Genomic DNA, 13659 nt, shown 5'->3' with positions numbered 1-13659 from the left:
CAGCTGCTGCTGTGGCTGTGAATTCCCCCTTCAGTCTTCGCACAGCCCCAGCCGCCACCCTTTTCCAGACTTCAGCACTTCCTCCAGCACTCCTACGACCAGCTCCAGGACCTATACGGACCACCCATACTCCCGTGCTGTTTGCTCCTTACTGAACTCCAAACAGGAATTAATCGTACTGCAATAATTTTTCAAATCAAAACAAAACAAAACAAAAAAAGCAAACAAACAAAAACAAAAAAAAAAAAAAAGAAAATCAAGAACATTTGAACTATGCAGTGTTTATTTATAGTTTAAAGTATATATGAAGAGCCAGGACTTTTGATAGAGAACTGAACAAATTCTAAAAGGGGGAATGGGCAGTATTTTCTCCAGATGAGAACATTCCTCTTCAGTATTGATCATTTTAGAACTGATCTCCAGCATTGACTTGTAGTGACATATAAACTTATGAAGCCTTTTGACTGTGCTTTTTAGCACTTATTTCCCTGAAATGTCTTTCCTGCTTAATGAAACAACTTACAAATTTGTCTAAAGGGCATTAACTGGTTCCAGTGTACATAAAGTACTTTATTCTGTAGATTAAGGAAGAAAAAAAAAAAGAAACACTGTGAATAGTAGTACCCTTACCAATCTTCCTGCCAAATCAGCAGTTACTGGGTATTTATCTGAACAAAAGTAGATACAATAGATGTCTTGTAAAACAGTAGTATTGTGTCTCTATCTATGCCACTAGGTTTCTAACTGAGTTGCAAAAGATAAAATGAACAAATTATGTCACTTTGGTAAGCAGTCAAAAATGATGACGACAATGTGGAGCTGTTCCTGGTGAGCAAAATTTGTTTTCCTCACCTGTAGAAGAATGGGCATGAAAATAATCTATGATTAGGACAAAGTAAATGATGAAGAAGATTTAGCAGGGAAAAAAATCCAGGTCCTGTACACAGAATAGGTCAAACTTTTATTTAACTGAGAACGTATGTGTACAGTGTGTGTATATTCAAAACATGTAATACATACAGGATAGATCAATGTCTAAGGCATGCCAGTGGACAGCAAAAAATGCACTCTTGACATGACACTTCAGTGTTGAGCAGAAGGAAGACACAAATGGGTTACACATAGTCATAACTGGCAAGCGAAAAGCAGGAGAGAAATCCTGGCCTCATTTAAGTCAGTATAAAGCTCCTCATGACTGCAATGTAGCCAGAATTTCATTCCAAGAATGGCACATATTCTTTTTATATCACACCAGTGGGAGTGTCTGTAGATACAGGTAACATATTTTTGCAATAGGCTTAGTCTTAGAAACAGATTTATTCTCGTTTTATTTCCTACTGATGTGATATAAAATGTCTTAATATACCTATAAAATGTAAACAGCAACACATGAGATACATATTACGAGATAACTGCACATCATGGGTTTGGAACAAATACAACCTTTAGGATCTGAAGGGACCCTTGAATTCTGTAGCTGGCCTTTATGTATGGACAGCTTAAAGCCTTATATATTTACTGCGAGGCTTAAAGGGGTTGACTGTGTCCCTTTAAAGTAAGATTTATCAGGGGTATATAGATATATTGTATATATGTTAGAGTAAGAAAAATAACTTATAAACAGAAAATCTACTATATAAAATAATTATATAACCATTGAGTTTCACATGTGGGTCATTAAGTGGTAAGTAACAAATGGCAGAGAAAAAGATAGACTTCCTGAATCTGATTCTTGCTGCCTGTTTTTTCCCATTAGATGAAAAGTATCTTCTAATATTATGGACTGTGCTGCTGAGTCACATGTAACCACTCTGATGTGTAGCTGAGTGAAATGCCTACCATACACTTAGGAGGAATAAAATTTAAAAACCTAATTTAAGTTTAGACGGAGAAATAATTTGAAAGATTTTATTAAAAGGTAGTAATGCAAAATATTGACCATGTGGTTGTTATATAATACAACCTGTGGTTAATATGGACAGTTGGGAGATACAGAGGATGGGAATATACAGCACTTTTGACTTGCAGCTCATCAGTGAGCCTTCCATATACATCGGTATTTGCCATTTTTTAAACCTTTCTGCATTTAGATTTTATAAAGAAAATATATAAAAGGAGAGAAAGAAGAGGTTCCATGGATGTCGGTGTCCAAAGAATTCCAAAGAGACGCATTTATTTATCTAGAAGTATTAAAATAAGTTCTATATTATGTATTTGTATTTCATTCAGTTTATTTGCAAACGTTCGTGCCTTGAAATGAAATGGGCTTTTGTTTATATTTAATTCACTCCTATGTAGCCATAAAAAAGATGTGATGGTGATTTCAGGGCTGGTTACTAGCTGCATTGCTTTGGCCCAATTTCCAAAAGAAGAGTAAGTTCCTGAAGCCAAGTATAGCCACCTAAATAACTAGGGGCTGACATTTAAAAGGGCTCCCTACTCTACAGCTCCCAGTAAAGAAGCAGTAAACAGGCCAGCCTTCAAGACCTGCGCCTAACACTCACTTTACAAAATGTTTCCTTTTACGTAGATATATAAATGTAGTGTAGTAAAGTTCAATTCCTCTTTGCAAAATCTTGGCTTTGATCTTTTAAGCCTGCTTTTAACCTTCCATCTTATTGCAGAAGTTGTAGAGCCATTGCCAGCTGTGTTCAGATTCCTACTCGAATAGGGCTCTGTTTTTTCAAGCTGTGCTCCATGAACCAGCACTTATCTCCAGAGCCTTTTGTAACAGCTCATGTAAGTAAGAGCTTGCTAAATGAGCAGAGGAGGACTGGCATTTTGGGAAGGGAGGTCGGGGTGTGTAATCTTTTCCCCATGTAAAACACGCAGGTGGAAAAGGGGAGACCCACAAATATCCTGTAGGCTCTTACACATGGCCTTCTGGTGTATGGACACCTATTGTACATCCTGCCATGTTGTTGTGATGCTGTCAAAATGAACAGGCTGATCCTTGCCAAAATGTGGCCTGTGGCATGTATGGAGGCACATTACTAAGGGCAGAGTCAATACAAGTTTTGCTAGAAACAAAAAGAGTGTCATTCCAACTACTTACATCAGCTAATTTGCAATGACACCTTTAGTTTTCTTGGACCTCTTTTGTCACAGTGCTCTATGGAACAAGTTTTTGTTCACACAAGTCTCTTTTAAATTTCAGCTGTAAAGAACAAACTCAATTCTTTTTATGTCTCTTACTCACTACCTAATAAAGGATAAAGCCTAAATGTTAGAATGTATAGTGGATTTTCTGTGCCTTGTTGTTCCACCCCTTCTTGGTCAGTAACAAGTCAATGCACCCGGGATGTCAGCACAACAGTTTTGTGTTATATATATGTCAAGGAAAATACTGGCACAGCAATCTCATTGGGCAGTGGGAGCTTCCAGTCAAGGTTATGTCCACAGCAGCTGACAAAGGAGCGAGCGAACAGAAGACACTTTACACCTACTTGTCGATACATCCAATATGGAAAGCCCTATAAAAGAAAAATGTATCATCGTATTTCATATTACAGTAACACTCCAGGGCCAAGAGGAAGCCTAAAGCACAAGGAAACAGATCGTTTCATCGAAGACACAGTCACTCACTCAGTTGGAATAACAGTATGAAATCAGCCTGCAGGGAAATGGCTGGGTATGAACTTGGAAAAACAAATAGGTTCAGGGATGTTTTCTTAAATTCTATACAAAGTATTAAAGAATGACTATTCTGTTCTGACCCGAAGAGATGGTATTTTTATGGGAGGGATATATATTTATATTTTTATGCTATCTGCATTTTTCCAATTATCACTGGCTTCAAACCTTTGTTCTGAAGGATCATCATTGGTCTGAACCATGAAATCAGTTACCTTCCTGAAAGCTGCTGTAAAAGCTGATGTGAGAGGTCAGTTAGCAAATGGTATAAATATGATGATCTAAAATGAACTGGAAGAAAAAACAAATGAACTGGCCATGTCAAGGAATGTTGTCAAGGAATATTGTATTTGAAAAATATACATCTTTATTTTAAGATAAATTAAAGTTATATAAAATTAAGAATAGCTAAATAAAGTTAATATCACTAGAGGAATTACATCTGTCATTTTAGTACTGGAATGTTACAATTGGATCTGTACTTTAAAAGGTGAAAAGACTTTTTAGATGCTAAATCAACGCAAGGATGCTATGGGTAAATTTGATGTCTCGCACTCATTATTTTCCGGTTATACCAGGAACACCGTAACAGAATGGACCTGCCCTTAGTCACTTCTATCCTAATCCCCCAAGATAAGAGTATTGGCCCGATAGTCCCTGAAAGCTGATATCAGTCTTCTTGGGATACCCTGCTTCTGACTTCCACTCCCAGTAAATGCCTAAATGCATAGTTTTTCGACTCTTTAAAGCATCTTGGAGAATTTCTATCTTAATATCTCGCACTTTTTGCAAAAACTAAATGTCACTTTATATAAGACCAACACTGAGGAGCAAAACCTAAAAAGGTTTCCTCACAATTACAACATTCTTGTGGCTAAGTATGAAGCACAGATACCCAAATTGTTTGGCTGCAAATCTCTTTGAAAACATGTTAAGTTGAAAGACTGAGCCCCTTTATAAGAAATCTGTTCTTTTTATTCATAGGTGTGTGAATTTCCATTTTCAAAATTTACTTCAACACAGTTCAGGCTTCAGGGCTCTAACCACTTAAAGCTCACAAGAAAATAACCATGGGGTTCCTATTTACCTAGATGCACATGAAAAAGAGCCTATACTATGTGAAATATTAGAGATCATTTTCTTACACCACATCTTCCCCTGTTCTCATTGTTTATCTATATGTGCCATTACTTCAGAGCCAGTGAGTCAATCATACAGCAGCTTCTGTGCTGGGAGTCAATGTGTGATTAAAAGAAATAGTAATGCTGATAAATCCTGTTTTAAAGTATTTGAAATCTCAAACACACCGTTAAGGGTTTAACCAAGGACATGAACTTTATGCCCTCTCACACCTACAGGTTTATTAAAATTCAGGACCATTTACCAGTAAATGTAACTAACTGGAGGATGGTTATTACAGAGCCTGATCCAAAATGTCAGAGGCTGAAAGAGTCTGTGCTCCAGAACAAAATTAAGAATACTGTGAAAACCATAATGCTCTTAACCCTAGGACTCCTGAGTGCTGTTGCATAGATCTTAGACATCAGTAGAGGCAATTTTTTGCCCTGACTGCCTGAGGTCTTTTGCAGTCATGCTGTGTACTGCAATTAGGTGTCATTCGACTCTGATTCAATATTGATATACTGATAAAGAAACCTGTCTGAGCCTGAAACATGATGAGTGGCTGCCGAGTTCCTGTGATCATCTTCATGCTAGGATGGATGACGCTTGAGTGGTCAAGTAAGAAGAGTCAAAAAAGTCAATGTAAAGAAACCGGTAAACTTGTGCAATGTTCTTATATGGAACTTGTGTATCATTAACACGATGAGACATTCAGGAGTTCCTGACTAAAAAAAACATAAGGACCTTGCAGGTCATGAGATCTTATCTTAAAAATAATTTTGATGGGAAATTTGATGAGAAAGAACCTGGAAGACTTTCTTTTAAGTGATTTTGTAGCAATGGTCTCCTCACTAGTCACACCATCAGCACACTGACATCTGTGCTGTTCACAACAAAAATATTTACATAATTAGAAACTGCATAGTTACTAATATGCATTGCTTTGGTATTGGACACTCAATTACAGGACACAAGAATTTTTCTCGGAAATCCATGCATTCATGTCTGTTCATACTAGCCAAGACATCACTACATCTCAGAGAGTTCTTTAGCCTTTCATAGTTTCCTGAAGTGTTCATCTTTTGGGATTCTTCAAGTATTTAATTAAATGTAAATGTTATTTCTTATGTTCAGTAAATTAGCTATGTATTTCTGAGTCCAAGGGCAATGGAAAGAAGGGGAAAAAAATAAACCATTTTCTCACTACAAATGCCTGCAGCATTTGTAAACAACTTCAGCCTTTTCTCTGCTTGCAACTGATGGCTGGCATTTGCCATGGGAACAGTTCTCATTGACACGTATATCAGGTGAAAATTGTCTGCTCTAAACACAGTCTGCCAAGCGCAGAGATTCTTTTGAGACACAACACAGTGGGAGATTATAAATATGGGCAAAGTTATGCCTTTATAACAGTGTGTTATAACTCCCTCAAAACTGTCTAATGGCTCAGTGGGGAGAGGCAGCAACCCCACAGGTTCCTAATGTGGTCATTCTCTCATATTTATAACGTAGAGCATGTCAATTTGAAAAAAAATCCTGATTTGAGGATTTTTTATAAGCACTTCAGTCGGGTTGATATCCTCCCCCCAAAATGTAACCTTTCTTTCAGGCGGATTTTCCACGTAGTCTTGTCCATGACATTATTGCCAGTCAAACTGCTGCCTGAATCTGTTTTGTCCATCAGAATAAAACCATGAAGGTAAATTTTGGTACCTAGAAGGAGCACCCGAGAACAAAAAATAAAAATGTTACGAGCCTCATGTTGTGTCAGATTCTTTTTACTTCGTGCAGTTGCAGCTTGCTGACGTGTAGGTGTCAATCAAAGAGAAAAGGCCTCTTTCTTTCTTCTACTGTTTTTATAGATTTAGAAGGGAGGTGGAAACAGCTGTAGCTTTTCATCCAATGATTCACACTCTAACCTCTATGTAGTCCATCAGACAAATTCTGCACATGTAGTGCCTCTCTGTATGTACATGGCTTTTATGTCCTTTCTAGCCCTCTTCTGAATCACATTTCATGACTACCCCAGCAGGTCGGGACGCCACAAGGAGCATTAAAAACCCCCAACCACTTATGGCATGTACAATATGGTATATTGGCATATGTATGTATAAAATGGGTATGTAATATAGTATCCCTTTGTTCCCTTCAGAGGTACAATCTAAGCGAGCACGTGGCTGGAATTTTGCACTGAGCCACTCACTACAGTATTGGCTGCCTTACATACTGACCACTGAAGCCAATCTTGTTGGCTGTGCTACAGCTAAGCCGCCTTCTTATCTGTGTCTCTGTTCTCCGAAGTGTTTTGCATGGCAAGTGAATCCTTGGAAGAAAAGCTGGAGGTAGTTTAATCTTCTTTACAAAGCTATGAAAAGCAGTAGAAATAAACCCAAACTGGCCTTTCTTGTTTTATTGATATCTACATTCCAGCTCACTGTCAGGAACTTTGCAGCTGCAGTAAATACTTTACAAGCTCTTTGGTTCTGCTCTGTGAGGCAGAATGTGATGGATCACTATTCCATGCAATAGACGTTTAATCTAGGGCAGTGTGCAAATCATCTGCTCTATGCCACCGACTCAGTAAACACTTTAAACTTCAGTAAAAAAAGCCTCAAAACTTACCAGGACCCATGGAAAGCACTGGAGAGGAAGAGCATATGTTACATGATGTGGCATCAAAGAACTGCCAGAGAACAGCCAGGTGAGTACAACAGCTGCACTACATTAAGGCAAGAGAGGGTAATGATTCTGACAATGAAATGTAGGGAATTTCCTTCTGAACCCAAACCTGAGAATGATTTTAACCACTGCAACCAATGGGGAACTTGAGGGATTTGTTGGTATCGTTGAAGAATTTATTTCCAGCTATGGACAATCTCCAATATTGTAGTAAAGATCTTAAGAGTGAGACCAAGTCATTCATCAGGATAATGAAATATTCTTCTTAGGCCTTATTGATAACCAGCATTCCTTCCTAACCCTTCATTTAGTGTTACAATGCACTTTTAAAATTAGTGGGTACTGAGAGTACTGAAGGCTTTGCAAAAACTGGCCCTGATCCATTCACACTTCAGAAACACTGTAGATTTAGATGACGATTTTATAAGTCCAAGAGTAAAATTTCATGGTCTTGTAATTTGTAATAGTAGTTTTGACTGATAAATAGTCAATATAATGTTTCTAATTAAAAAAAGGTGGAGGGAGGTTACTATTGCAATTGTACCTTGCTGTTATACCTTGCTATTTAAAAACCCTGATACCTGCCTGAGGGCGTTTTAAAGGTCAGATTTACCGACCATACAGAAAAGGCAGTGGGCTAGAAAACAATTGTGGTTTTCTCGAAGGTAAATTAGGTGAGACAAAATTATCAGTATTTTAGTAACTTCTTCATGAAGTATGGGCAGATTAATTGCTCCAGATTAGATTAAGAAGGTGACCCATAAAATGATTAAATTGAGGATTCAGACACAAATTTGAAAGAAATTAACTGAAATGAACACTGATGATAGTATAAGGAGAAATATTAGGGTAGTGAGACAAGGTAGAAGGCTGATCCTCAAGAGCAATTTTATATTGTATCTGTTTTCACAGGTGATTTTGCATACAGGAAAAAAATATGTGCTCTTGAAATTATTTGATAACACACATTAGGAACTATCATCAATATAGAGAGGAACATGATATTTTCACAAAGAACAGAATGACCTTGAGAACTGGTATAATAGAAAGGAGCTGAAACTCAACAGGAAAGAAAGAGACTATTATGTATTTAGAATCCAATAAGAAGTAGCTCCAAGAACACAGCAGCTGGAAATAGCTGAAGAGCACAACAGACAGATATTACCATTGGTGAAAATGAGTGCCAGATTTGACCCAGTTGTTTAAAAAAAAAAAAAGAAAAAAAAAGAAAAAATGTTCATCGAAGTATATTCTACATTATTCCACCACAGAATAAAAACTTTGTATTTGGATAACCTCTGTGAATCATGATCAAGAACAATTAAGACTTTTTAGAAAAGAGTTGAGGGGAAGTAGTACATGAAAGGATAATACAGTATCATTTATATTCTTAGAATAAGGACTGGAAGGCTGAGAGAAAGAGGGATGCAATTGCTCACTACACATCCTGGGATGGAAACAGTGGTAGCCATCGAGAAGAGAAGAAAGCTATTCAGGTTAAGAAAGTGTTGAAGCACAGGCACATGAATAAATGATTATAAATTCACCCATGAAAATTGGTTGGAAATTAGAAATTGTTTGTGTTAAAACACGGAAAAAGTGTCAAAAAGGTTCTAAGCAGGCAAAAACTGAGATGCTCCTCAGGTGGGCTGCGTCCTGATTACAAATGGGGTTCTGTGCTGCATTTGGTGTGGCAGCAGCTAGCTGGGCATAAGGAACCAGCCAGCAGATCTGTGCTGTTTTCTGCCCATGTGCGTACTTAGCGTGTCACTCCAAAAGATGTTAGTGACTTGACTGACTTGAAGAGTCAGAGAGAAATATAAGAAATACATTAACAGGAAAAAGAAGTAGCCCAGAGTCTATTTCACCTCTCTATTTTCATTACAATAGTCAGTCAGAAAATTAGACACTCCAAATCTGAGCATAGGTAGCTGTTTGCTGGTGGCTTTTTGGACATTGTATGTCGGCTGGAACAGTCTGTCACATTCTTGCTGAAATAGGATTATTCAGTATAGTTTTCCTAGACAGTCTCATGTCAAAATAGATCTATCATGTTCTAAGCATAGTTCATGCTTTTAAAGATTCAGACAAATGAGTGAAAATATTTGGCAGTACTGAAAGCGAAAAAGAGGTCTCTAGCTCACTGAATTCATTAAAATATGCAGAGTTCAGCAATGATGCTGTAATACACCTAAACCTCTTAAGTGTTGCTTGTCTTTTATCTTGGGCGAGGACTGACTTGGGACTCTACGGCTGAGTATCCCAAAGAGAGATAGACACCTGAGACAGAATCCTTGAAACAAAATAAGAGGCTGAGGTGAAAGCACGAGGTCTCAGCTCCTCTCTCATTTCCGGCTCCTCACTGAGGTTGCTGAATCCTGTGAACTGTGTTCTTCAGTGTATGAGTGCCTGTATGTTTTTATGGCTGTGCCAGTTGGTTAAGGAGCCATTCAGCTAAACTATTATAGAGCTCCTAAAGCTCAGTGATAAAATACAGGTCTTTTTGCAGTTACTGGATTGGTTATGTGATGTCTGAGTCTTTGCACTTAGCATTCAGTTCAAGCTTTAGGTAATAACTAGGTAAAAAAAATAACCACTTTACATCTGTTTGTCTTTATTTTTTTTCAAATTTTCTCCTTCCACAAATCACAAATTTACCCCATTCAGGGGGTATTGGATACAAATGTCATGCTTTGGCACAGAGCAGCTACATTCCTACTTTCTATTAAATACCCTATTTTGCTATTAATCAAAAAGGAAAAGAAAACTAAACCAAAACACCAACCAACCACCCTCATCCCCAGCAAAACAAAACTCCAATTCCCAATACCTAGGAGTCAAAGATCAGCAATCTGTTAAGTGTGTTATTAGTTGATCTGGAATAGTATTCTATACAACGGGTGTTTCAAAACATTTTGCCTTATTAAAAGCTCTGTGTGACTACAGCACAAAAAACATAACCCAAAATGTTTTGGCTAAAAATGAAAGCCTTCTGTTTTCCTTACAGCCAAAGCCAAAACAATTTTAATTTCTGGCTTCTTAATTAATGTTAAATGTGTAGATTTGCAGTTATTTAGTCCATTGTTTTATCTTTAATTTGTGCATCCTGAGTACGAGAGCTGTTCAATTCGAAGTCTTCATAGATTATGCCATCTTAATGGAAATTTGTATTTCAGAGCTGTCCAGAGCATGGTTGAAAAATTTGTCATTTTACTATAGCTTGGGCATTTTTTATTTATTTTTATTGTGTTGGTGCCTAAAGACTGACCACAATCATAAAATAAGAATTTTATGACAAAGTAGATAGTTTTATGACAAAATAGAGGTCTTAAAAGATTGAGAAGCTTTTGCAATTTTTCATAGAAAAGAAAGAGACTATCATTCTGGGACATGAAATTCAAGTTCCTCGTTTTGTTCTGATTCTGTCTGGAGATCTGAACTTGTGTTAGGACCTAGGTAAGGCTCCCAGGCACTAATGCAGTTTTCCCACACCTGCTTGCTTGTCAGCTCAGCTGATTGATTCTTTCATTACTATCCACAGTAGCATAGATGTCTACACTTCAGCAGTTATCTTTTACTAAATGCAGATTTATGCATTTGATATAGCTGCCCTCTGTTAAAAGTCCACTGTAGGTTGAGATGCGTTGTGCTTATTTTCTCCACGGGCTGCAAAGGAAGACAGATGAGAAGTAGACACCTGTGCTGTATGTGCCTGAAATTGATGGAGAAATTGGGCAAAAACTAGATGTCAAAAATTAATCCAATCCAAGCAAGTTGCAGTTTTGTTTAGCATGTGGAACAGCCAAGGTGAACTGCAGTATCTGGTATAGCACACTGGCAAAGATGAGTGTTAAAAAAAATTTAAAAATTAAAAATCCTTGTTAGTAATTTTGGTTTCGATCCAGAAGCAAAGAATTTCTTTCAAGGGAAAGTTTTGCTACATCAAGGACACTAACGTAACCATTTTGAATTAGGGTCTTTTTGGTGGGCTTTTGGATTCGTTTTTTTTAAGCAAAAATTAACATGTTGTAAGCTCTCCAGGGAACCATTATGCTTTTCGGAGAGCAACATGACTGGGCTGTTCCTCAAGGCCAGTGGAGCTGTGAGCCAGGGATGCTATCAAGGCAGCTGGTCAGGGGCCAACAACAGGTTGGTCCTACAGCAAGCTGAGCAGAGCAACTCCTATGACAGTGACCAGGTAAGCTGAGAGTCCAGGACTATTCAGGCCTGTTTGTAGCCATGAGGCAGGTACCAGGCCAGGGTTAGCAAGACTGAATTATGACAAGCAAGGTGCAACACCAGGCAAGGTAGACCTACAGCGTAGCTCAGGCGTCGTCTAAGGGAAGAGCCTGAGTTTAAATGCAGCTCCTAAGTCAGAGGCCCCAGATGAGGTGTCTCTCATCTCCTTCTCTCACCTTAGCTCTTCTCCAGCAGTCTGATCACAGGTTACATGGCCACGTCATGTCAGAGCTGGCCTTCAGGCCAGGCGACTGGACCCCTGGGAGGGGAAGGAAGAGGCAGCAGAACCTGTGAGTGTGCACAGGGCCCTGGTAATGGTACCACATACTTTGTAAAGAGAGATGAGTAGAAATTGCTGATTCAAAGAGCAGGAAGGGGAATGGAGCTACTGAGCTTTGTGCATGTCCACGAAGACGGACAGAGCAAAGGCAGCTGAGATCTTCTAACCCTGACAAGCATTCCAGTAAGACACCAGTATTCACAGTGTGGGATCATCATGCTAAATCCAAGAAGCTGAGTTCTGCAACAAATGCAGAAGCTTATTGAGGACAGCAGAAATAAATCTTCATAAGTGTAAATATTTGGCATATAAAAGTTTGCTGAGAACAAGAATGAGCCTTACTTACTTCCAACACAACTGAATCTACTTGGGAAAGTGTAGTTTACCTTATTTGTTACTCTCTTAAAACAATTCACGTTGAGAAACCACAGTTGTTTAGCATTTCATCAGAAGTCAGGTGCTTGCTTTTCACTGCACAGAGCTGTTAGTAGGATGGAAATACGAAGATTTCATTTTATACAGGGGGGTTCCTTCTGTAAAGGCTGAGGCTCTTTGATTTGAAAGTTCAGAGCTAACTTCTTAGCTGCTCTAAAGCAGTATAACCTCACTAGTTTTCTAGGTCTGTAATAATTTTTGGTGGCTGACACCTGGCATGTAGTTCGGAACACAAGCATTATTGTCAAACCACAACCAGGTAGACGACCCCTATTAAAAATGGTTATATTCCACAGTAAATATCTGCTGGCTTACAGAAGAGACTACAGCTGTGACAATTTTCCATGAGAACTGCTATTTCTGCTTGTTCTCTTCTTTAATGTTAAGCTACTATAGACTGAATACTTCAGTCGTGCAAAACCCCTCTAATTTCCTAAACAATTTAACTGTTGACAGTTGCGTGTTATTCTGACAGAAACTATAAATTGCTTACTCCTATTTTATAGGATCAAAATGTACCAATTATCTCAGGCTTTTTCTCAGGTGATGTGTGATGAGTACAAGCTTCCCTGTCCAGATCCACATGTGTCCCAAGCAAAAACATGTGTGTCACAGGGCTGCTGAGTAAGAAACAATTCTGGTAGCATAAACATCCTCTTGCAGGTATCCAGGAGCTGAAGTGCCATGTCTGTGTGCCCTTACCTTCACCTTGCTCCAAACTCTGTTAGGTTTCATGGTATGTCATGGTATCTACGATCAGCTCTTACCCAGGCCTATACTACAGCAGTTGCTCTATCGCCCAGTGATGCCCTCCCCAGCCAAGAAAGGGCAACAGGAAAAGGATAGGAAACCCATGGGCTGAAAAGAAAACAGATTTTATGAAACAACGAAACTAATACCAAACTCCAATATAAAGTAAACAAAGTTATACTCAGTCCAGCAAAGGTACTGTGGTCACAAGACATGAGAAAGCAGTCCTCAGGAGAAGGAAAAGTTAGAGAAGCAGGGGCAGGAGAACCCCAAGCAAGAGGTCCCCTCTCCTCAGCAAACTTCCCCCTTTATACTGTGGGTGAGGGTTATGATCGTTTTATGATGTTTATGGATACGTGACCCAACTCGGGTCAGCTGCCCTGGCCTGCAGCCCATGGCAGGCCTATGATTCTGTCCCAGCAAAACCAGGATGCATGGGTCAATGCAGACAATAGGCTTTGGTGGAGAAATCAGTGCTGAAGAAACAGAGCAGAAATTGAAGTGGACATTTTGCAAAAGCG

General features: G+C 38.7%; 1 protein-coding gene across 1 annotated transcript in view; it reads left to right on the top strand.

Annotated features, from left to right (window-relative positions):
- ZNF385D (zinc finger protein 385D) overlaps positions 1–225 on the top strand; it is a gene marked incomplete at its 5' end in the record, with an annotated part of 67301 nt that extends 67076 nt beyond the window's left edge. The window contains one exon of the mRNA XM_010132908.1: positions 4–225. Within this exon, the coding sequence (XP_010131210.1) occupies positions 4–155 (152 nt within the window). The remainder of the gene's footprint in view (positions 1–3) is intronic.
- Between the last annotated feature and the right edge of the window lie 13434 nt (positions 226–13659).

This window comes from Buceros rhinoceros, unplaced genomic scaffold, assembly GCF_000710305.1.
Source record: "Buceros rhinoceros silvestris isolate BGI_N320 unplaced genomic scaffold, ASM71030v1 scaffold14453, whole genome shotgun sequence".
In the NCBI taxonomy this organism is placed as follows: domain Eukaryota; kingdom Metazoa; phylum Chordata; class Aves; order Bucerotiformes; family Bucerotidae; genus Buceros; species Buceros rhinoceros.
Note: the sequence above shows the minus strand (reverse complement) of the source record. Positions and strands in the feature narration are given on the sequence as shown.